The following is a 26,250-nucleotide window of genomic DNA, read 5'->3' as shown; positions in this document are numbered from 1 at the left end:
TTGCTTATTTATAAATTAGCTGCCAATTCATGCCCTGAAGGATGCCTTTCCAACAGGCAACATGCTACACGCACATGAAATTACTCTTATTCTCCCTATTTACTCACATTCGCCATGTGCTGGAGGTTGTCTCTCCAGCGGCGGCATACTAAACACGGAGACAGCTATCTCTTATTCTCTCTGTTTACATTTCGTTTGACAGAACATAATCGATTGAGCTAGTACAGCACCTTTCGAAATCTTGTACTGCGACTGAATGAAGTCGAACGAAATACATAATGCCGCAATTTTTTCGAAACGAATGCAAAAACGTACGAATCGAGTGATTCGATTCGAGATGCATAATGTCACCCCAGTTTTGTCCAACTTGTGCTGCTCGGGAAGACTTTCGTTCGAATTTGATACATTGCAGATTTGCTTCAAGCCACTAGCAATCAAAGTTTCAGTTAGAGTTAACTCCTGTTCGGAAGAAGCGTTGGTTGGCAAGTATCCTTCCACTTCGTCATCATATAACCATTTGAGCCTAGAATGGTTGTCATCCCCAACTACGATTACGGTGTCACATGGGGTACCCGGATAAAAAATATCATTAAAATATCATAAATTTTATTGTTACAACACCATTTAAAACATAATTTTTACCATTGAATTTAATGGAATTTTGACAATAAAATCACATGAGAAATAATGGTTTTCCACGATAGAATGAATGGTAAATAGGACTTTTACAATTAAAAAGGGGGGTTGTTATGTATCTTTACAATAAAAAAATCGAAAATTTTTCATACAAAATTCGGAGCAAAACAATTGACTTTACGGTTCTTCAATGGGATGATTTCGAGCGACAAAACAATAGAAAACATTGTGCTTTAAATGTTTTCAATTACTGTTTCTATTGTTTTGCAATAGAAATACTACAGGATTTAGAATACATTATACTTCAATATTACAATAAAAATACAATACAATTAATTGTTTTACAAATTACTTTATTTTCCTCCGGTTGTTTAGCATATCTTTAGACGAATCCAGCGCACTACTTCCAAAGTTAAGTGGGTTGCCTGTATCTGGAGAAAAATCCAACATCGGTTTAAAAAGCGTACTCACTTTGTTCCGAATAGACAATACATATAAATATAAACCTGTGAAAATGTAAATTATAAAAGAATGTCAGTTTTATTAGAAAAAATACGTCGAGAAGAAAAGAGAAAAATACCTGCATCAGTTCTTATTACATTCCGTTGGTGACATTGGCCAATGGTAGCCAATGAACGATCAGTGACCAGCAAGCAGCAGTATTTTATTTATCATAAGCTTCATTTCTGTAAAGGAACAAGGATACATGTTACCAGGCATGTCATCAGGTATTATGATGATAAAATTTTCATTTATTTTTTGTTCGGGATGAACCACTGCGTTCATTATGTACATTGAACTTTTAGTATAAGATTACGATTACCGGTGGTGAGTATGAACAAAAGATATTTTAGTTACTAGATAAAGATTGTCGTTGTCGTCGCTGTCCGGAACATCTTTTGCTGGCGAGGATAGGGGAGCTAAATGTCAAAGAAGGAAAATCCATACGATTTGACAGGTATGTACCACACATGTTTCGGACAGCAGAACAAAGGGAACCGAAGCGACAATCTTTATCTAGTAACTAAAATATCTTTTGTATGAACCGTTTGTCAGCGCAGTATCATTACTTGACACTTTACCGGTCGCTACTAAACGCGCTGCTAAAACAGTAGCGCAGCTGACAGGTGACCAAATTGACCAAATAACAGCGCTACTATTTGATGAACTATCAAACGTCGAGCGTCACCGATACGGAATGCAGCCACCGAAATGATAACCGAAAATACCGAAAATAGTGACCGATGCGAAAAAGAGTGACTTATCTAAAATGACAGTACAGTGAGAGTGATCAAAATACTCGCGCCCAGTAATGATGCTCTAACGCGCTTCAACACTTTAGATACTCACCACGGTACAGAAGCCATAGTGATCTACCGCTTTTCCAGCAGCAGAAACTGCAATGAAAAAAAAACACTTTCTGCACCATGCAGTTTCATTATTTTCATCTCTTCACTAATATGGGGGACACACTTGTGGTATTCGTACCATGGTACAAAAATCTTGAAATGAGTGCCATACCAATTATTGTCTTCATTAAAGATAGCCTTGAAATTATTTTCTTGTCGCCTTGTACCATGGTACGAATACCACAAGTGTGTGCCCCATATAATTATAAACAAAACTGTACACGCTCAAATGAATCCAGCCATTCTCCGAGTAAAATAATAGGCAAAAGTTTTTGTTCCCTTTCATTTTTTTTGAAATCATTTTTTTATTGCAAAACATTTCTAGACCTGCAACAAGACCTGCAATATGAAAATATATACTTGAGAACCGGTATAACATTTTTATTTATTTAACAAACAAAGCTATTGTAATTTTATTGTTTTCAATTGTTATTTCATCAATATAATAAATCTATGAAATATTCCAAAATTATATTAATTCAATAACATTAGACGGATTTCCAGATCATTCAAACCGAATACTTTTAAAAATTGTTTAGTTTTTGGATGAGCAATACTAAACATAAGCGAACAATAAAAATATAATAGAATATATCGGAAACATTTAAATATATTGTTATTTTAATGTACGTACAATAAAGATCTTTTACAACCGTGAACATTTTACAATAAGCATACAATAGTTTGTATTGTTTGCCACACAATCTATTGTATTTCAATGGGTTATGTCATACAAGTTACTGTAAATTTTTATCCGGGTAGCTATGTTGACGATTTGATTTACACAGTCGGAATGCGCAACAAATTTATCGGGGTCACTGTTCGGCCTCAAGCAAATGCCACAGATGTAAACGGATTTATGGGTGAGCATAACCTACACAACAATCTGCTCAAGTGTTTCACTCTCCGGTAGATGAACCGAAAAACTTGTCACAGAGCATTTAACTGCAATGAGAGTTCCTCCACCTCGTTTAGTCGCTTACCAAGGGGCTTTCCATGAATCACCATCTCAACTAACCAATGATTCCTTTCCCGTAGGGACAGAGCATTTCTCGGTTTCTTATAACAATAAGTGTTAAACTAATTTTCCGCTCCTAATCCTGAATTGACAGTAAGGAGCATCGTTAGGTATTGGTCATGAATTGGAAACTCTGAAGAAAGTATACAATAAGAATAACTTTTTTAATCAATTTAATAAAAATTCCGCGGAAAAAAAATTAAAATTTCGTTTCGTTTCGAAAAATTTCGAAATAAGTGAACCTTGATTTCGTATCGTTTCGAAGTTTCGAAAGTAAATCTATATTTCGTTTCGTTTCGATCCGAATCAATATAAACATTTTAAATTTCGTTTCATTTCGTTTCGTTATGAAAAATTGTGTTATCGCATACCATTACTGGAGGATATAAACAACCAGCATTTGGCACCAATATATTACCAGTTTTCTACTTCCATGTCTAGTTGCTAAAGGGAGCAAACTCATTGCTGATAATAGAAATTGATATGCCAATAGAAGAAACGTTGACCTGTTACTTTATATTAAATTTACTGAGATTGTGGTAAAAGCTGCTATATTTAGTGAATACCAATCATAAAAGAAAGAGCATACAAATGTATACCAGTTAAACTGTACCTGTGTTTTGGTGTAATTATTCATTATTTTTATCATTCAATTTGGCGAATGTCTTAGACTGCCAAGAATAGGTATTTTGCCCTACTATTATCAGAATTTAGATAACATCGGTTCATTCATGCTTGACCGATGTCCTATCATTTGCAACCAAAAACGATGTAGGGCTTTAGGACCCAATTTGCACGGTAGTCTATTCTTTGGTGAGAAAAGCAAAAGCAATATATTGATATTATAGATATGTGCAAGCTCCAAGCACACTGCGTTTGAAGTTCCGTGGTAGGCGAGCGTTGTGCATCGGAGCAAGCGTTTTTTAAATTCGAAATTTTCATTCATTTCAATTTTTTTTTGCTGTGCAGGAGGAAAGTGTTAAAAATAGTTAATTATCAAATTGTTAAATAAAAATAAAGTCTGTGAAAATAAAAGATGTAAGATTAAAACTACTACTTAATTAAGTAAATAAAGGGTACAAGTGATTAGCCCTGTGAAAGTGACTCCTGCGTGGTATCCTGTGGTTTAAAGCCGGCCCCTCCCTTAATCAACAGAATAGACTTGACGCAACAGGTGAGTACTGTCCCGTCCGCACGTTTCGCTACCAGGAAGTAGGTTACATTTAGGACCTTCAAAAGTCAACTGCCGGTTTATATGGAACCACAGTTATTCCGCTCTACACGAGAAAATAGAAGCATACCACAGATGCGATGGGAACCGTTTCTCATAGGACATCCAATTTAAAATACAATTTTTCGTACACCGGTTAATGAGCAAGGTGAGTCAAATCAGTGAATAGAATCGTCAGTCCCTGCCCTTTCGAAAATGTTATGGTGAGCAACCCTGTATTGCAGCGGTTCTCAACCTTCTCAACCAATATTTTGAAAGGCTTCCACTGCTCTTGATAAAAGACTTCCGAGCTTTCGAGCCTCTTGAATGGCGTTTTTCGAGCCACTTAAAAAGAATGCTTCCTTAGTATCTTGAAAGGACGCTTCTGAGCCTCTTGAAAGTATGAAGAATTCCGAGCCTATTGAAGGGAGGCTTTCGAGGCTCTTGAAAGAAGGCTTCTAATTCACTAAAAGGTAGGCTTTCAAGCCTCTTAAAAGAAGCCTTCCGAGCTTTTTGAAAGAAGGCTCCTGGTTCTCTTGAAAGCTTCAGGTGATTACACTCTAACTTTCACCTACTCAGTGACTGAGTAAAATTGTATTGCCATCTCTTTACTTCCCACGGAAATTTTACTCAATTTCTGTCAAAACCAGGATTACTCATAGTTTTGAGTTGTCCTGCTTTTGACGGAAATTGAGTAAAATTTCCGTGGGATAAAAAGAGACAGCAATACAATTTTACTCAGTTACTGAGTAGGTGAAAGTTAGCGTGTTTACAATGAAGCCCGTGGTGAATTTCAAATTCACCACACGTTTATCTACATACATTTCCAAAAGCCCAAATCTGGCGTAATAGTTTTCGTACAGTGCCGAAACTCAAATTATGATTGTTCAGCACAACTAAGCAAACGATCTACCATTATTTCAGCCACATACGCGTTATGGTTCTGTCATCTCGTGCTCTTGAAAAAAATATTGGAAAAGCACGTGGTTTACAAAATGGCCGATTCCTGGCTTTATTGTTTAATCGCCTTCAGAGCCCCTTGAAGAGAGGCTTTCGAGCACCTTGAATAGTGGCTCAGCAGCTCAAAGCTTAAAAGTAGGCTTCAAACACTATTGGAAGAAGAATTCCGAGCTTCTTGAACGGAGGCTTTCAATTCGTTTGAAAGTAGGCTTTCGAGCCTCTTAAAAGAAGCTTTTTGAAAGAAGGCTTTTTGCCCTCTTGAAAGGAGACTTCCGAGCCTCTTGAAAGGAGGCTTCCGATCCTTTTCGAAGGAGCCTTTTGAAAAGAGGAAAAAAAAGACTTCCGACCCTCCAGAAAGGATTCTTCCGAGATTTTAGACCTCTTGGAAAGAGACATTCGAACTGGTCTGAAGAAGGCTTCCGAGAAGCGTAAAAGGATGCTTCTAATCCTTTTTTTATGTGGCTCATCTCGTATAACCTTCTAATCCTCTTGCAACGAAGCAACCGAGCTTTTTCTAAAAAAAAAACCTTCATGTCTCTCAAACGGAGGTTTCCGAACCTTTAGATTCTAGATTTTAGTTCAAAAGCATGTTTCTAACATATTATTCAACATTTTGATTAGATCTGGTAGATTACATTAAGGATTTTTTTTTTAATTTGCTCATTCGACGTTTTGTCCGTTTGATATTTTGTTCCGCAGCCTTCATACGCTGTTCTGGTTGAAGAAGGCAGGATTAAATTGGCTTTGATTTACTGATTGCCATGCATATTATGTACAAGACAAAGTTTTGAAACAAAAAATCCTTGTCATAAGACGAGTTTGTACCATCCTATAATTCCACCACTTGATTGTACCTTGACAGATACGTATTTCGACCTCAACAGTAAGTTCGTCTTCAGTGTCGTCCACGAAGTCGCCGGCCCCTATCTGGTTCTCTGTTGAATATTGTGTTCGCTATTCTTTCTTCCGACATTTGCACTAAGTGACCAGCCCACTGAAGTCTGCCGTATGTTATACAATTCACTATGTTTTCTTCTTTGTATACTTGATACAGCTCATGATTCATGCGGCTGCGCCACACACCATTTTTTAGTTTCTTCCGAGTATTGTAAGTAGCACTTTTCGCTCGAAAACCCCGGAAGCTCTCCGCCCGCATCTTTTAACGTCCATGCTTCATGTTCATAAAGGGCCACTGGTAGAATCAGAGTTTTGTATAGAGCAAATTTCGTTTCCGTCTGCATGCTGCGGGACTTAAGCTGGTTACGTAATTCGTAAAAGGCCCTATTCGCAGCAGCAATATGTCTTTTCACTTCACGGGAAACGTCACTGTCATATGTCACAAGCGTTCCAAGATAAACAAATTCTTCAACAACTTCAAACACATCACCATCAAGCACTACCTCAGCACCAACACCACGAGGTCTTCCTCTATCTCTACCTGCCTCCATGTACTTTGTCTTGGTAGGGTTAATTGTTAAGCCTATTCTCGCCCTCTCCCTCTTAAGTGGGACAAAAGCCTCCACTACTCTGCCGTAATCTGGAAAAGTGACGTAACAGCCATTTTACAACATGCATGTTTTTAATTTTTCTGTTAAAGAGCTCGATGAGTAGTACTCGTTAACACAATTTTTGGAAAATGACGTATACGTCACTTTTTCAGATTACGGCAGTACTACTCTGCGATCGATTCCAATAAGGTCTTCCTTCGTCTGCAAAGCCCATGAGCACATGCGACCGTGTGATGATAGTGCTGTTCATCTGCATGCCAGATCTCCTAAAAGCGCCTTCGAGTGCAATGTTGAACAAAAAATTCGAAAGTGCATCACCCTGCTTCAATCCGTCCAAGGTCACAAACGAAGTTGACACTTCGTCTGCAATTCGAATCCTTGATTTCGAGCCATCCAGCGTTGCACGTATCAGTCTAATCAGTTTCACCGGAAAACCATGTTCGGACATAATCTGCCACATCTCATTTCCCTTCACTGAATCGTACGCTGCTCCGGTGAACAGATGGTGAGTCTGCAAGTTGTGCACCTGAAAGCTATCAAGGATCATCCACAGGCTAAACATCTGATCCGTCGTTGATCGGCCCTCACGAAAACCTGCCTTCGCCGACGAAGGACTCCCAAGCAGTCTCAGTCTGTTAAACAGCATACGCGACAGGATTTTGTTCGCCGAGTTCAGAAGAGTGATCCCTCTGTAATTGGCACACTCACACACATCACACTCTTTTCGCGTTGCCATTTTTTTCCGCGGTGGATTCGTTTCTCTTCTGCCCTTGCTACACTGTACCACTAGCCACTAGCATTCGACTCCTAGCAACATTTTTCTCGTCCGTCACTCGCTGGCACTCCTCATCAAACCAACCATTTCGTTGGCGTCACTGTGCAGTGCCAAACACTTCCTGCCCTGTTGTAGTCACAGCTTCTTGGATAATTTCCCACAATCTGTTGACGTCGCCAGATCCGGTGGCATCTCCTATCCGCTCGTCCAACTTCTGGTGGTACTGTTCAGCAACTCCATCAACTGACAAGCGTTGGATATTAAAACGCATCGTTCTGTTGTTTCGTGAATTCGTGACGCTGGAGAGTCGCTCCCAAGGTAGTGATCCGAGTCGATATTCGGACCTCTGAAGGACCTTACATCTATAACATCTGAGAAATGTCATCCGTCGACCAGAACGTGGTCTATCTGTGAGCAAGTGTCTCCACTCGGATGTTGCCAGGTGTGTTTGCGGATATTTTTTAAATTTCTTTTAATTTCTTTATTAAAGTGATTTTTATCTAAATGATAAGTTCTTCACGGTTGTTTGCAGATATTCCTACGTTCGAAGTAGGTACTGCTCATTGCCATCCTTCTGGCAGCAGCAAAGGTTATAAGTCGCAGACCATTATCGTTGGTAGCGGAATGAAGGCTTTCCGTACCAATGACAGGGCGAAAGAAACTTTCTCTCCCGATCTGCGCATTTGCATCCCCGTCCCCGATGACAATCTTTACGACGTGTGTTGGGCACTCTCCGTAGGCCTTATCAAAGCTCTCATAGAACTCATTCTTCACGTCATCAGGCTTATCGTTTGTTGGGGCATAGATGCTATAGTTGAAGAATTTGCCCTTCATTCTCAACCCGTGAATGCGGTCGCTTATCGGCTTCCACCGGATAACACGCTTCATCTGCTTCCCGATAACTATGAAGCCAACTCCTCGTTCTGCTATGTCATAGCCGCTATGGGATCCACCGCCCGGAATTCAATTAACACGACTCGACAGAAGAAGCCATTTAAATGTAAATGAAGAAGTCATCCACTTTTCGCATTTCTGGACTAGTTCGTGTTTTAGGAAGAGAATGTTATACGTCGTTATGCATAAAGATCGTCACTAAAGAACATTCTAAGCCATATAGAAGGCAGATTTATGCAAATCGGAATTATGCAGATAAAGATTTACCTTGATCAAAAGGCCCTGGCCTAATAGTAGCTTTTACAGTAAACTGTCTCTTACTCGATATTCTTACTGCTCACTACTCACTTCTCCCTTTTCGTTTTTCAATTCTTACCTGTTACTTCTTATTTCTTACTTCTCAGTTTCTTCTTTTCACTTTTCACTTCTCACTTCGAATTTCTCATTCCTCAGTTCTCACTTCTCTCTCCTAATTGCTCACTACTTACTTCTCACTTCTTAATTCGCAATTCTCACTTCTCATTTTTACTTTACACTTCTCACTTCTTTCTAAGAGAGAAGGAGAAAGAAGGAAGAAAGTAGAAGGAAGAGGGAAGAAAGTAGAAGAAATATGGGAAAGGGTGAAGGAAAAGCAAGAAGAAAGAAAGTAAAAGGAAGAGGGAATAAGGAAAAAGAAAGGAGGAAATAGAGAAGAATAAAGAAGAAGGAAGAAGGGAGCGAAAATAAAAAATATGGAAATTGGAAGGAATTAGGATTAATTTCACAATTTTCAATTCTCACATCCAACTTCTTACCGGTCACAACCCACTCCTCACTTCTCACTTCTCGGGTCTCAATTCTTACTTATCACTTCTCATTTCTCAGCTCTCATTTATCATTTCTCACTATTCAGTTCTCACCTCTCATCCTTTACTCCACACTTCTGACTTTTCATTTCTCATTTCTCACTTTTTACTTTTCACATCTTACTTCTTACTTCTCACTTCTTACTTCACTTTCTTCTTCTCACCTCTCACGCTTAAAATTTCTCATTCCTTATTTCTCACTTTTCACTTTTCACTCCTTATTTCTCACTGCTCACTACTCACCTCTAAGCACTCCTCACTTCCTAATTCTCAATTTCCACTTCTTACTTTTTACTTCTCACTTCTTACTTCATACTTCCTACTTCATACTTCTTACTTTCAACTACTCACTTTTCTCTTCGCACTTTTCACTTGGCCAGACACCGTGTGTATCGTGCATGTGAACCGTTTTTGGCAACATCGAGTTAGCGAGGTGAAATTGCATGCGAATATCACTTCGACTTAGATTAGAGAATATCGAGTAAGGGAGGAATCGACTTACGGAGGGAACGCAGTATGCTAGATTCAAGGGACTTTGAATTTCATCGAGTAAGGGAAAATATAACTCGATATAGGATACTTTACCATACTTATTCTGAATCTTGTAGGTTAATAGATAGAAGTCACAAAAAAGATAACTGGGGCGAAAGTTTCAATGCTTTTAGGTTGGAGATTTTATTCTAGATTTTCATTCTTTTCACTACGGGTTTTTCTCCCAGTTTTGCATATTAATATGTAGGTTTGTGGTTCAGCTGATAATAATTACACCCGATTCTGGTTTTACACAGATTTTTTTTTACATGGCCGTGTAAAAAAAATCCCATACAAAATTTTTGCAAAGTTGCTCCATTTTGCATGATTTGTCGAGAAATCATAAAACTTTTTTACAAGGATTTTCGAATTTTGAACTGAAAACTTTTTTTACACGGAACGCATCCCCCGTGTAAAAAAAGAATCGGGTGTAATTCTAGATTTTTTCTTTTTTTTTAACAACAAATGTTCTTTGCGAGTTGTATATTTTTATCATACACACTTAAATCATTTCACAGATTTCGGTGAATTTTGCTTCAATTCACCGAAATCTCAACAGCAGAACTGTTCGGTAATTATTTCACCAAATTTTCGGCGATTTTTCCTTTGTTCAACTGTCAAAACCACCGAAAATCTGTAAAACTATTCACCGAACAGTTCTGCTGTTGAGATTTCGGTGAAATTTAACAGAAATCTGCGATTTATTTTAAGTGTGTACGTTTTCTACGATTTTCCAATCCGATACTCAAATCCAATGTATGAACCCGAAATGCAAATCCAATATTTCTATTTTATGAACAAAATTTTAATCCCAAACTAATAGGCTGGAACGTTTTCATAATGGAATATCAAAATCAAACATTCATATAAAATATTCAAGTTTTTACTTCAATCGCTTCAAAACGAGGAGGCCGCCATAAAACTTATTTAGATCGTGGTGCTTAAACACCGCGGATTTAAGCTAGCCACATTTTCGTCAATCTCTGATGTGCTCCTGAATTCACTGGACCTAGAATTGATCGCTGAGAATGGTACAAATACCACTAGTGTACTTCGCATAGTTTGGGACCTCCGCTCTGTTGAGTTTGAGTTTTCGTGGGAATTTCCAAAATTAACTAAAAGCTTCCAAACTGGTGAGAGTATTTCTACAAACGACAGTTGTTGATGTTTATGATGGGCATCTTCGATCCGTTATGACTCTGTTTGCCCAATCTCAATATAGTTGAAGATAATTTTTGAGGAACTATGGCGTCTGCAGACAGGCTGGAACTAAGGTCTAAAATTATGTAATGTATGTTTGCGTGGAACTGCGAAGCTGAAAGAAGTTCGTGCCTCAAAATACAATTTCCCAAACAGCATGGTTTTCCGATGCCGAACTGCATGGATTCTGTGATGTCAGAAATATAATTCCTTGGCCTTGGTCTATAAAGTCGAGAGTTGCTCCTCTGTTGCTCCTCGTCAACTGTACCACTATTGGAGCTTCTTGCAAGCAGATAATGAAAGTAGTAGGATGAATACTGTTCAAAAGCTGACGGCATATATTGGCTCGCGGGTAATGAAGGTCAAGGAAAACAGGGTTATGATGTCGATTTACGGCGATAACTGATAACTTTTATTAACTTAATTTTATTAACCTTTCCTAATGCATTAGACCGATTACAAACTAGAAAAATAATCCAAGACAATGCATAATTATTGGATGATCTATGATGAGCAATAACATTGTTTTTGCCTTTCTCGTACAACTAAGTTGTACCGAAAGGCTATCATTTCACTCCGAAAACGAACTTTTTATAGAAGCCTCTGAGACCCATAGTATTATATACCAATCGACTCAGCTCGGCGAGCTGAGCACATGTCTGTCTGTCCGTGTGTATGTATGTGTGTATGTGTGTGTATGTGTGTGCACAAAAGCTATAAAAAAACATTAGACAACTTTTCGTATAAAAATCCTTAACCGATTTTCTCGCAACAAGTTTCATCCGACAGGGGACAAAGCCTTGTTAATCACTATTTAATTTTATAACGATCGGTCATTGCGTTTAAAAGTTATGAAGAAAATGGTACATCGAACCATATAAACCCCATATAAGGTTGGTGTCCTAACTAAATGCGAGAAAGGCACCACCAACGCTAGGTGGATTAATCTGGGTTTTACCTACCAAACAACTATTTAGTATAAGAGATTCCTCCTTCTTAGCTTTGCAATTCCATTTATTCTTCTTCTCACTCCAACCGGCTTCCACCGTGGCTCCCGTAGCTTCAGCCTAACCAAGAACCGATTTACTGCACCTTCTAATCTTTTCACTATCTTTTTCACCTCCGTTGTATTGTAAATAACTTCACCGAAAAACACAACCGTGCTGATAACAACTCCAACAAAAAAGAAGAAAAATGCACTTTGTAGATGATCCGTAGTCAGCACTATTTCATTTCCACCCGAATTCAAACTATGATCATCATCATCCGGATTCAAAATATCCTCAATCTTCTCCAAAATTGTCACATTGAACATGAAATCATGGAAGAGCTTCTCCGTTATGCCCATGTCGTTGAGATTCGAAATGATCCTGTTGAACTTTGGCAACAGGGGAAACCCTTTCTCCATTATCATCTCCAGCTGAGTGGCAAAGGTATCCTGGTTGAGGCCGTGAACATTATCCTTAAAATGGCTGCTCTTGACGTACATTCGACTGGCCAGGACAACGCGCTCACCGAGAAAAACAGCTTTCAGATTTTCGTGGGATGGCTGAAAGTCATCCGAGTTGTCATACAACCTGGACACTTGCAAATCGTTTTCATCCCCATTCTGGAACCAATCTTCGTACTCCATGCGGCCTCCGATTTGGAAATTCGCCGCCAAAATTTCATCCATCGTGTCAATTTGGTGCTTTCTGGGGGGAGACGCGAAGAAGTTGATGAGCAGTGAGGTGTAAATTGTGGTGAGGTTTAGTCCGTACAGGGCGAGAGCGATGAAGAAAATTCTCAACGAATTGTACATCGGCCGATTGCTGGTTGAAATGCCTAATAAAACACACCAAGTATTGAGAAAACATGTCGACAGCACTTTGTGGGCGTGGGTTTCCGGTAGAGAAGACCCTATCAAGAACCAAGATATCGATGAAATCAGGAGAGTAAGTGCAATCAACTCCCATGTCGGTATTTCGAAAATTATTAGAAGAACTTTCCATCGACTTTCCAACCCTGCCAACTCCACAAACCAAGTGTAATAGTCCTGGTAGTAGAGTGATGTCCCAGCAAAGTCCATATGCACGTCGTAATCCGGGTAAAACGATCCGGCTATTATGTCGCATTCATCATCTCGGAGTTTCCCCAATAGATCTGACCAAGTGATGTCATCATCCATCAGTTCCCCACGCTCCATTGTACTACACGATATATTGACGTTGAACTTCATAGATTCCTGGAGCAAGCGCATAATTTCTATTTCCAATCCCGTCTCGCAACCTTCATTGATGAACGGTGAAGCCACCCTAGTGCACAGGTTAAACGTACAAGACTCCATTTCCGCTGGAACTTTTGGCATCCGAATCGCCGCAATTGCGAGAAGTCTATTCCGAAATGTCCCATTCGCCACCGTGGCAACTTTCAAGGCTTTCATTTGACCGCAATCGTTTTGTGTTCCATGATACGGATCTCCAGTATAGATGTTGTAAGTCATCATGTCCACTGCGAATGCGACCAACACGTTTACTGAATGGTGTCCAATAAACATCAAGTTAAGCACTTCCAGTGCGAACTGACTCTCGTTTCCACGATCATTTGGGTTGTTGTATAAAATCACAAACTTCCCGCGAGGATTGAACGCGTACGCGGAACTAACGTAGTGCATGGCCCGGTACAACTTTTCCATCTCGTCGGCCACAATCACGTAGAAATCAGTCAATTTGTGATCTATGAATTGTGCCCGCCGCAAGCTGTCCAACGGAAGCACATCGGACATCAACTTCAGTTGGAAGATTTGTTTCCCACCGTAAACTTTCTCTTCGTAACCAGTGTGGTGGTTCTGCAGGTAACCCAACTCGATTTCCCTTGAAGGAGAGCTCAGATTGTCCAGGTGAAACATCACCAGGTTTTGAATCTGTGCTGAATCGGTTGAGTAGAAGAAAATATCGGTGAGCAGCTCCAGGCAGTTGATGCCTGCCTGTACGGCCGTTGGACCTCGTTCGTTTTTGACACGTACGTACACGATCCCGGATGAGAACGTAAATGTTCTCAGTAAGAAAAAGGCCAAACACATCGTATGCATTGTGACGGTGATTTTATACTGACGATATCTCATGATGCATTAATATCAACCCCTGCCTATATGCTAATTGGGTCATGCAGTTTAGACTGGTGAAATATAGCGCAATTTGTTTAGGTGTCACGCAATAGGTAATAACATGTGTCACGTAATTTTTACAATGCCTAACAATACTAGGATGCATAAAGGGTACAAAATGAATGGTGTTAATTAGCCATTATTTGTATTTGAAAAAGCTTCCCCGATTAATATTATGGCAATCATAAAGTAAATGGTGTATAAAAACTTTTATAATCCTAGTCCAGTTTATTTGGTTCGATTATGAGATATTTTATTTTAATAACTTATTATCCATATACATTGAACAACCAGAATGGCAGAATAATGTATGATTTATAAGACGTTTTAGGGCCCTCCTTAGCCGTGCTGTAAAATGCGCGACTACAAAGCGAGACCATGCTGAGGGTGTCTGGGTTCGATTCCCGGTGCCGGTCTAGGCAATCTTCGGATTGGAAAATGTATCGACTTTTCTGGGCATAAAAGTATCATCGTGTTAGCCTCATGATATACGAATGCAGAAATGGTAACTTGGCTTAGAAACCTCGCAGTTAATAACTGTGGAAGTGCTAATTGAACACTAAGCTGCGAGGCGGCAATGTCCCAGTGGGGGATGTAATGCCAATGAAGAAGAAGAAGAAGGGCCCTCCTTAGCCGTGCGGTAAGATGCTTCCAGTAAATGCATTTCATTCACATTAGTATTCATTATTAGCTTGTCAAGAGTGACTATATTATTTTTGTTCCTCAATTCCAGCGGAGAGTGCTTAATGATAGTGTGATCAAGGAATATTCATCTTCATGAGGCAGCTTAGGCCCAAATTTTTAATTACAACCCATGATTCTCCAAAACATAGAATAACTAACTCAATGCTCTTCTTTTTAACTCACTCATTTAATTGCTACTGAGAATGGTCACCACGTGCCAAAAGCACAATTAGTCTTGATTACATTAGAGCTGTGCGCCGCGGCCGCCAACGATTTTTAGGCGCCGCCGCCGCCACCATTTTTAACCGCGCACTGCAATTTTTTGATCGCGCCGCCTGTGAATTTTAGGCGAGCCGGTGAAATATTTTGTGTCTTGGGGGTTCATATTCCTCCCTCGATTTGTTAGAAGAAAAATTCCGTTTAAACCCTTATACGTTTGAAAAATATCGGCTGCGCCGCTGAAATAACATGTACATCAAACCTCTTTTAACGTCACTTTTTGGGAGGACGTAATATGATGAAAAAAGAATTTTTGTTCATATTACTTTTTTTCATTTATTGCTTGGATCTTTGGATTCTTTGAAGTATTTTACTTTATAGCAATCTAAAGACCCAGCAATCCAAAGAACAAAAGATCGAACGAACAAAACGTCGAATGAACAAAATGATTTTTTTTTTCACTAAAACTCGGTTGCTTCGTTCCAAGAGGATTAGAAGCATCCTTTTACGCCTCTCTTCCAAGCAGCTCGAAGGCTTCCTTTCAATAAGGCTCGGAAGCCTCCTTCCAAGAGGTTCAGAAGCCTCCTTCCAAGAGGTTCGGAGGCCTCCTTTCAAGAGGCTCGGAAGCCTCCTTTCAAGAGGTTCGGAAGCCTCCTTTCAAGAGGCTCGGAAGCCTCCTTTCAAGAGGCTCGGAAGCCTCCTTTCAAGAGGCTCGGAAGCCTCCTTTCAAGAGGCTCGGAAGCCTCCTTTCAAGAGGCTCGGAAGCCTCATTTCAAGAGGCTCGGAAGCCTCCTTTCAAGAGGCTCGGAAGCCTCCTTTCAAGAGGCTCGGAAGCCTCCTTTCAAGAGGCTCGGAAGCCTCCATTCAAGAGGCACGGAAGCCTCCTTTCAAGAGGCTTGGAAGCCTCCTTTCAAGATGCTCGAAAGCCTCCTTTCAAGAGGCTCGGAAGCCTCCTTTCAAGAGGCTCGGAAAACTCCTTTCAATTGGCTCGGGAGCCTCCTTTCAAGAGGCACGGAAGCCTCCTTTCAAGAGGCACGGAAGCCTCCTTTCAAGAGGCTCGGAAGCCTCCTTTCAAGAGGCTCGGAAGCCTCCTTTCAAGAGGCTCGGAAGCCTCCTTTCAAGAGGTTTGGAAGCATCTTTTCAAGAGGCTCGGAAGCCTCCTTTCAAGAGGCTCGGGAGCCTGATTTCAAGAGCCTTTCTTGAGGCTCGGAAGCCTCCTTTCAAGAAGCAGAAAAGCCTTCTTTTCTAGAGGCTCAAAAGCCATCTTTTATAGAGACTCAAAAACCTCCTTTCAAGGTGCTCGAAAGCCTTCTTTCAAGAGGCTCGGAAGCCTTCATTCAAGAGGCTCAAAATCCTCCTTTCAAGAGGCTCGAAAGGCTCTTTTCAAGAGGTACGGAGGCCTCCTTTCAAGTGGTTAGGTTGCCTTTTTTCAAGAGACTCGTAAGCCTGCTTTCAAGAGGCTCGGAAGTCTACTTTCAAGTGGTTCGGAAGCCTTCTTTCAAGAGGCTCGGCAGCCTCCTTTCAAGATGCTCGGAAGCCTCGCATCAAGAAGCTCAGAATTCTTCTTTCAATAGGCTGGGAAGCATACTATCAAGAGGCTCAGAAGCGTTCTTTCAAGATGCAACGGAAGCTTCCTTTTAGGTGGCTCGAAAACCGCCTTCAAGAGGCTCGGAAGCCTCTCTACAAGAGGTTCAGAAGCCTCTAATAAAGAGGCGCGGAAGCCTACTCTAAAGGGACTCAAAAGTTTAAAGGAGCTTCCTTTCAAAAAAGCTCAGAATTATGTTTTCAAGCGGATTGGAAGCCTACTTTTGAGAGGGGGTACCTCAAATCATGCAAATGTTCAAAGAGGTACCTCTCAAGAAAAAGGTTGAGAACCGCTGGTCTATACGTATAACAAAAGATCTGTTAGCTTCTTTTTAGAAATGAAACATGCTCTTAGTGATCATGTGAATCAAATTGGCTTTGAATTGAATGCATGTTTCATTCCAAGGAATCGAAGAAGTCCAAGAATTGGAGTACCGGCCCTCAATCTATCAGCTCCATTAAGATATGGAACATGTTCTTCATTCGAATCAAATTCTATTTGAATTGAGCTTTCCGGCCACAAATTTTCATTCGCTTAATCGATCCTTTTTAACTTCTAACTATTTTAAAAATTAAAACAAAAATCGGAAAAATGGTGAACCAACATCAGTTCAATTCTTCAAGCCGGTTTGTACGAGCAGCACTTTTTCATCTTTTGGATCCGGGTTTTAAAATAGTAAAAGGGTTAAAAAAGTTGACCTTGAATAAGGGGGCATCCACAAAGTACGTCACCCGCTTAGGGGGAGGGGGATTCGAGAAGCATGACGATGCATACAAAAAATTAGAAAAATAATACAAAAAGCATGACGGTCAATTGAATTCCTGTTCCATTCCAAGCCACTCAGTTTTTTTTTGAATTGGAATGGTTCAGGTCAATACGCATAACGAAAGATCTATTTGCTTCTTTCAGAAATGAACATGCGGTTAATGATCTTTTTATTAGCATTACATATCTCACTGGGACATTACCGACTCACAGCTTAGTACTCATCATTAAGCACTTTCACAGTTGTGAACTTCGAGGTTTCTAAGCTAAGTTACCATTTTTGCATTCGTGTGTGAGGTATGAGGGAAGTTGAGAAAACTTTCAACCAGAAAGATTCCTAGACCAGACCGGAAATCGAACCCAGCCACTTTCAGCTTGGTCTTGCTTTGTAGCTACGCATCTTACCACATGGCTAAGGAAGACCTCGCAGACCTTAAGGCCTAAACTCCAGGGAATTCTTGGATGAACTGGAATTGAAACATTGTTGAACGATCATCCAATTCAATTCAAAAAGAACACAATCAGCAAAACGATTTAGAACAGCTAGCAGCTCTGAATGATGTCAATACCTATACTCCCTCCAGTGAATTCTTATATGAACTAGGATGCAATAAATATTGAAGGAATATCCATTTTTATGCTATGTCGGTAGGAACGAGGCCTTTCAAACTATTCGTGAAAACTGGAGAACGATACTTTGTATTTATTATTTTATTTGCTCGAAAGAAACTTAGAAAACGAAAAGATTGTGAGCTATTGTATTTGAACGACGGAAGTCACAATGTCGAGTAGAATCATAACTCTTAGTTGTTTGATCGAACTTAACACAGGAGTTCTCCCCTCTCCCTCCACCAAATTTTCTCGCTACGCCACTGGCTGATTCACCGGAATGGTATCTTTTTTAAAGACATCTGATTACTGATGACAGATATTTTGATGTAATGTGCCATCAGATGGTGCGATACGGTGATCAGCATTGCATTTTTGGCAATGGCAAAACCAACATTGAACCATTTCACACAGGTAGCAAAGCTAGAAATACCATAACTGGTACCAAACCAGAAAATCCTCCTGGTCTCGGAATTCTGTAAAATTCATTTCTGGAAACTCTACCATCAGCGATTCTTTCTACAGGAATTCTGGAACTACTCTTCCAGGACTTCTGAAGAATTCATACTCAAAGAAATTTGAAGAATTGAGAATTTTGGAAACTTCCTTTTCCTTCAATTCTGTGCAAATCCTCCCCCATGAATTCAGCGAAGCTCATTCTTCAGGAATTTTGGGAAGCTCATATTTCAAGAATACAGGGTTTATTCTACCTTATGAATTATGGGGAATTCCTTCCCAGTACCCCTTCACAATGTACACTGTACCCCTTCAGATATCATGGAGAATTTTTTCACCACGATTTCTTGGGCACTTTGGACCTCATCAGACCGTAATTTTTCTTGTATTCCGTACAAATTCTTCCTCAGGAATTCTAGAAAATTCCTGCTCCATGAATTCTGGGAAACTGATTTTCCAATCTTCTTTGTTCTTCCATATCCAAAAATTCCTCATCAGGAGTTCTAAGGACTTACTCCAACCGGAAATATGGAGAATTATTCCACCAAACAAAATTAAAAAACTGCAGCCTACCTTCTCACCTCAAACCAAGTATTCCTATTTCTTAAATTCTCTGGAAATCTTTCACCCAGATATGTCAGCGAAATTCTTCTTCAGGGATTCTAGGAGCTCGATATACAAGAATTTATTGTATATTGTGGTACATTCCTGCTTTATAATTTTTTAGAAAATTTCGCCTTCAGAAACTCGGGGATTTTTATCCTTTAAGAAATTCTTCTACAGAAATTCCCCGGAATACTTATTAAGAAATTATGAGGAATGGCCCCTCCAAAAGATCCCTCTCGCTCGATTATTGAGAAATCCTCTCCCCAGAAATTAAGATGAATTTCTCCGTCAGGAGTTTGAAAAAATATATCCTTCTATGTTCCTGGTGAATTTCGCACCACAGGCCAGATCTTCTCTCTGATAACTCTAAGGAATTTCTCCCTCACGAATTATAAAGTAATATGGAAAGAAATAATAGGAAATCCCTTAGACATAACTTCTAAAAATTTCTTTACCCAAGAATTGCTGTAAAACTAAAGAATTCTAGGGGTTTTTATTTTCCCAAATTTTGTATTCACTACAAGAATTCTTTGCCTAGCAGTTATAGCGATTCCCTTATTCATAAGTTCTGAGGAATGAATAATACGTGTCTTAGATTTTCTGGATAAGAAACACATGGAAAACTTCCCAGAACATGTCTGTAGGATTCTACGTATGTCCTGCTAGAATCTCTCAGTATTTATTTGCAATTTATCATCTCAGAACGAAAGAAAACAATGCGAATTTGCATTCTGAAGTGATACATTGCAAATAAATCCTCTGCTTGTCACTTTTATTTAAAAGAGGGGAAATCGGCGAAGAGAACCCTCTCTTGCAACATGCGCCCTTATTCCAGATAGAGCTTGATTTATGCATTGCTGTGTCATAAAACCAACACGATTATATTCATAGGCACATGGAAGTAACAAAAACCTACCCCGTACCATGTATGGCCTTGCTTTGTAGCCGCCAGGCTAAGGAAGCCATAAGTCGGTATTTTTGCTAGTGTTCTCACTAGGAATCACAAATTATCCTGAACGAACTATTGAAGAATTCGTGAAGTAAATTCAAGATTTTTTTTTGGAGAAATCACTGGAGAAAAACCGTTATGAAATTCATGATGAAAGTTTGAAAGAATTTGAAGGAACCTTAGGTGATTCTTCTCATGGTATTCCCGAAGAAGTAATTTTCAGCGTATGTACAACATAAATTATACTTATTGCTATTAGAGCTTGAAAAGCAAATATTTAACCAAGGTATTTTCGTTACTTACTTACGAAATTTTTGAAGGATAATTGAATCATTTGTTTGAGAAACTGCATGTATCCATTTTACACAATTTCGAGGAAACAACAAAAAACTATTGTTGAACATATTGGTACCGGATCATTCGATTTCTTCGATACAGATCAATAGTTTTTGGCAAAACTCAATATCCTACATCAACACTTCCAAAGCGAAAAATGTAAGCAGTACTCCATAATTGCTCTTTAAAGTACGTGCACAAATGCGGTCATAAATTCCTGAACAGATTTTTTTCGGACCGGATAGTCTGACAACGGCCAACGATGCATAAACTTCGCAGCCTCCCGCAGAATGGTAGTCCGAAGCACCTTCTTTCCCCGCAAAAATATCTACAAGGCCACATGGAGATCACCTAATAAAGAAACGGAAAACCAAATCGACCACGTCCTAATTGACGGTAAATTCTTCTCCGACATCACGAACGTCCGCACTTACCGCAGTGCGAATATTGAATCCGACCACTACCTCGTTGCAGTATGCCTGCGCTCAAAACTCTCGACGGTGTACAACACGCGTCGAAGTCGGACGCCGCGGATTAACATTGGGCGGCTACAAGACGGTAGACTAGCCCAAGAATATGCGCAGCAGCTGGAAGTGGCACTCCCAACGGAAGAGCAGCTAGGCGCAGCGTGTCTTGAAGATGGCTGGAGAGATATTCGATCCGCCATTGGGAGCACCGCAACCGCTGCACTTGGCACGGTGCCCCCGGATCAGAGAAACGACTGGTATGACGGCAAATGTGAGCAGTTAGTGGAAGAGAAGAATGCAGCATGGGCGAGATTGCTGCAACAGCGCACGAGAGCGAACGAGGCACGATATAAATGGGCGCGGAACAGACAAAACTCGCTGGCAAAAGCGCCAGCAGGGAGATCGAGACCGTGAAGATACGGAGCAACTGTATTGCGCTAATAACACACGAAAGTTCCATGAGAAGTTAAACCGTTCACGTAAGGGCCACGTGCCACAGCCTGATATGTGTAAGGACATAAACGGGAACCTTCTTACGAACGACCGTCAGGTGATCCAAAGGTGGCGGCAGCACTACGAAGAACACCTGAATGGTGATGTGGCAGACAACGGCGGCGATATGGTGATGGACCTGGGAGAACGCACGCAAGACATAATTTTACCGGCTTTGGATCTCCAGGAAATTCATGATTGGTCGGCTGAAGAACAACAAAGCCCCTGGGGTTGATCAACTACCAGGAGAGCTACTTAAACATGGTGGTAAGGCACTGGGTACAGCGCTGCACTAAGTCATTACCAAGATTTGGGAGGAGGAAGTTTTGCCGCAGGAGTGGATGGAAGGTGTCGTGTGTCCCATCTACAAGGCGGGTTTTATGGGCGAACGCTCCACCACGGGCCAGGTGTTCACCATTCGCCAAGTACAGCAGAAATGCCGCTAATACAACGTGCCCACACATCATCTATTCATCGACTTCAAAGCCGCATATGATACAATCGATCGGGACCAGCTATGGCAGCTGATGCACGAACACGGATTTCCGGGCACGTAGCCAGAATGTCGGACAGTAACCCGGGGAAAATGGTTCTCGACAACGATCCGACGGGTTCAAGAAGGCGAGGTGCGCTGCGGGCAAGGTTGATCGATCAGGTGGAAGATGACTTGCGGACCCTCCGTAGACTGCGTGGTTGGCGACGTGTAGCCATGGACCTAGCCGAATGGAGAAGACTCTTGTATACTGCACAGGCCACTTCGGCATTAGTCTGAATAAATAATAGTAATAGGATGCTCGTTAGCACTTTCACAGTTATTATTCTACAGGCAAACAATTAGAAGCCACGATCAACAAGATGTTTTGATTTTCTTCATTTGTTCGCATGCTGCCTTCTTTCAACGCAAGCAAAATTGCTTGTAACATAAACAGCAACCCATCTTTATCTTTCGTATGTTCCAAATCAACAATCACTCGTGCCAAGTGGGCTGAAAAAACATTTACCTGAGAGCCGTGTTGGGGGACAGTGGGTCAACATTTTGTTCATTTCACTCAAGTCTTTCGCTGGTGTAAAATAAGATATTGTGTTTCCTTTATTGGCTACATCCTCTTTTAATCGGGAAACATCTATTTTCATGGGAATTTTATTTACCTGCCATTTCATGATCTCACTCCATTTGTCGGAGGATTTTTAAAGAAATTAAAAAACACAAGAACTCCAGTGTACCGCTTAGAAAAAATCCTCGAAGCGATTCAAAAATAAAACTCCTTATTAAATTCAAAAAAATATTCCAAAAACTTTTTTAAGAAAATAACTGGAAACCGCCGCTAGCTAAAAAGGTTTAAGACGTGCCGACTAAACCGCTGCCGTCGTAGCATAAAAATAGGACAAACGCCGATTTTTTTTAAATTTTCCTGATAAATTCTTCCAAAATTCCTAAGAAAGCTCGTCCCGTAACACGGTAGATCACTTTGACGTAGTATGTTGCGGTGTAAGATCTACCAAACAGAGCCCTAGCTTAATCCATTTTTCTAGCTAGGGCAATAAGTTGTGGTAATTAAAGATTCATCGTATTTAGTCCCCGCTACCAACAGCAGTCTCAGAAATAAAACATAAGTAATGTTACCTTGCAGACAGTTGAAAGACTCGAATTCCTCTTGTTTGAGGCTAAACTGTATGCAGCGGAAACAACTTTTCAAGCAATTAGTTAAAACCTCGGTACCCGGTCCTAGGCTGAACTGACTGCTGGAAAAATCGAGTTAGGGGTACTAACTCTTCTTGAACTGGTGAACAATGGTAGTGAGAGGAACACACTGAAGTTCTTATTACTGAACAAATTCTCTTGTTGAAATGGTCTTGTAGACAGAGCTAAATCCCGGGTTTTAAGAGTTTTACTGGTGATATTCTAGAAGCAAGACAAGGATGTGGCTAGGGCTCCGATGCATGGTCAAAAACAGTATTTCTGTTCTGTTTTCTCAAGAAAGGATTGATTTCCTTTTGATAAGGGGCGCGCCTTCAATGGGATTGCTCTCTATGAAATTCAAAAGAATGTCTCTAAGATGTTCAGAAAAATTTTGCTTGGAAATTATAAAGAATTTCTCTTGGAAATTCAAAAGAATTTACTTCGAAAATTCCGAATTCATTGTCATTGGATGCGTAAAACCAGAAAAAATGTGGAGATTCAAAGGAATCTTCTGTATAAGTACAGACAATAATCACGTGAAAATTCTTACATATTTCTAAGAACTTCAAGTTCCCTTCAATCAGTAGAACTGGAAAATATTTGTTCGGGAGATTCAGAAAAGTTGTTCAGTTCAACTTATAAAACATTTTTTGAATAACTTCGATTTATCAAAGAAGATCAGAAGAATTCACCGTGGAAGTTTAGAGTATCATTTAGTAAATAAGAGAAGAAACCTGATCCTGAATATCTGATCAAATATAGAACACATGACCACCGCAAGCTTTTCTATGCCCGTCGATGCATGAGTATGTATCTTGTGTGGCAAGTACAATGGATACACTATGCCCCGGTAGTCGAGAATGTTTCCCACCCGAAAACATCCTAGACCGGACCGAGAATCTAACTCGCCATCTCCGGATTGGCAATCCTACGCCTTTGCTCGCGACCCTACTACAACATAAATATTTGCATTGTTATGAAAAAAAATATAACTTTGGCCACTTTGCTAAGAACGATTTGAACATGAATTTGTCCCAGTTTCCCAAAACTAGATGAATTTTCCCGTTGAATCCTGGAAGAATCAAAGAAATATGTTGTTATTTCACAGAGTTATGATCATTTCAATTTTGATCGAATGTCCTTGTCCCGATCATTCTGTCCAACCCCTGTACGTACTTCATCAGGGCAACAAGACCAAACTTACAAAGCCAATTAGGAAGACCATGTTGTCTTCCGGTCTTATCGGATGAAGCCGCCGAAATAGCCTTCAACCTCAACCTATCAGAAATTGGTGGGCTCTACTCGATACCTGGGAGGACAAATCTGATGTTATCATTAAAACAATTATTTTGAAGTCTTGAAGTGTGTCTAGAAAGGGCCTGGTGGAGTGCACGCTGAAGCGCCTGCAGAATTTCATGTAGGCACATTCGATTATATCATTCAGGCTTTGTTGACCTGGTTTGCGAAAGTATTCGTATATCAATCATCTCGAAGAGAGTTTTAAGATTTTTTTCTAGCCCACATCCTCATGATCGATGAGCTATCATTCTTCGTAAAAAATATCAATTTTACCACATTTATCAGACCATTGGTTGAAAACTCTTTGCCCATTACTGCTAGGTAAACAACTGCATCATGTCCTGGCAACAACGACTAAGTGCATCATTTCGCAGTAAACCACGTGGACTTTCAGAGCGGCAAAAAGCATCCTCGCCGACGACGCTGTTGTCGTCTCTAAATGGAACGAAGATGCATTTACTTCAGAGCTCAGTTCGGTTTGAAAAGTTCTCCTAGAGGGGTATGGTTGCCTTCGTTCCTATTTTTATTTTATTTAACTTTTTTTTCTAAACCCAGAGACGCATCTCAAGCGCCGTCCTGCAAAAAGGAAGCAACAAACCACTTGCGAAGACGGAACATTACTTTTGTGCAACATTGTTTGTCTTTCCTCGAGTGCTCCGGGGTAGGAAACGGTAGTCGCAATGCAAACCATCCATGGTCCTAATGACAGTAAGTGCTTTATGGCGCACAAGTAACTTGCCTTCTTCCGTTCCTCTTTGCTTCTTGTTAGTGTATTTAGTGTTCCAGTGGCTCTTGCGCGACTTCAATTGTACTTTTTATTCTTTCTGAATAAATAGAGCACTATACACTTGCACTATTTATTTTTCATGGAATCCGCATGAACGGTTGCTCGGACTAGCACATCGTTCCGTTCCGATTTTTGCACTATGGTTTATCGTCCCGGAAAGGATCATCTGCATTTTTCTGCAAAGCAGTGTATTCAATTTTTCATTCTTAAATAAATTAGTCAAACCATTTGACTGTCAAACAATCTTCCATCTGATTATACCTTTACGTAATCTACGATTGTACCCTTGAACTTGATTCTTGGTACAACTGCAACCGCGATGCATGCGTTTTCACCCACTGCTGATCGAGTTAACCACGCGGTAGTAGGGGAGACGGTGTAATACGCATATTTGTCATTTCCTACATAATTCATTTCAACCAGAGGAAAATGATAACTGCCAGTGGCTATTGAAATGTATCAACAAATAACGATGTCATAGCAAAAAAGGAGAATTATATTATTAAAACACAGAACGCATAGATGATGCATGCATGTAGGGTAAAATTACCAATAGTGGACCCCCTAGTAGCAGAATTTTGCCCTTCCAATCATAAGGAGTAGAAATTTTCAATATATTAATTCTGTTTGGTATTTAATAACAAGTTCTGCATCTCCTCTTCACGATACATGCATAAAACACTCAAATACAGGACGTTATTCGTTGAAATTAACATTTTAAAGTCATACTGAATTCGCCCTATAGTAGACCCCCTGGGGGTCCATAATAGGAAATTGCTGCCCTATAGTCGACACTTCATTTGATTTTCATGTTTCGTTTCGGGACGTTCTTCTTCCCTATTCTCCTCGTTTGTCGGGTGAAGATCACTGCGTCCAGATTTTAGGACTATTGTGATATACCCTTTTACTGTGAAATACGCAAGTTATCTCAGTAACATGTTTGTCACTGAGATACCTTGGTATCGACTGAACTCAAGACCATCTATTATTGATGAATAGAGATCCTGAGTTACAGTATGTGACTCCCCCATTCTGGCGAGACTAGCTTTATGAAGCCAACCACGTCCTTGGGGGATAAGATCCATATGTCAGCAGGCCCTAAAAGGGCTTGCTGAGAACTTTGAACCTACGTTGGGTGAGTGCACTGCAATAGCAGAGGATGTGTTCTGATGTTTCTCTCTCCT

At 40.2% G+C, this 26,250-nt stretch overlaps 2 protein-coding genes and 1 long non-coding RNA gene across 3 annotated transcripts in view; all 3 read right to left on the bottom strand.

The window, feature by feature from the left end:
• LOC134226348 (uncharacterized) overlaps positions 1–26,250 on the bottom strand; it is a 103,480-nt gene that overhangs the window by 27,970 nt on the left and 49,260 nt on the right. The window lies entirely within an intron of this gene.
• Positions 1,006–2,090, bottom strand: LOC134223497 (uncharacterized). The gene is made up of 3 exons (XR_009982596.1): positions 1,987–2,090; positions 1,217–1,322; positions 1,006–1,142 (listed from the first exon to the last, which is right to left on the bottom strand). It is a non-coding gene; the product is annotated as an uncharacterized LOC134223497 (long non-coding RNA).
• On the bottom strand, positions 4,150–14,056 carry LOC134221390 (uncharacterized). Its single transcript, XM_062700582.1, has 2 exons — positions 12,017–14,056; positions 4,150–4,293 (listed from the first exon to the last, which is right to left on the bottom strand). Exons 1-2 carry the CDS (start codon positions 14,054–14,056, stop codon positions 4,150–4,152), a joined length of 2,184 nt encoding a protein of 727 aa, XP_062556566.1.

Source organism: Armigeres subalbatus, chromosome 3 (assembly GCF_024139115.2).
Source record: "Armigeres subalbatus isolate Guangzhou_Male chromosome 3, GZ_Asu_2, whole genome shotgun sequence".
Classification (NCBI taxonomy): domain Eukaryota; kingdom Metazoa; phylum Arthropoda; class Insecta; order Diptera; family Culicidae; genus Armigeres; species Armigeres subalbatus.
Note: the sequence above shows the minus strand (reverse complement) of the source record. Positions and strands in the feature narration are given on the sequence as shown.

Excerpts from the sequence above, each read along its gene's own strand:
- LOC134221390 (XM_062700582.1), bottom strand. The coding sequence starts at position 14,056 with ATGCATACGATGTGTTTGGCCTTTTTCTTACTGAGAACATTTACGTTC. Across the intron at positions 4,294-12,016 it reads CACGGTGGAAGCCGGTTGGA|GTCCTAAATGTAACCTACTT; the intron begins GTGAGAAGAAGA and ends TGACTTTTGAAG.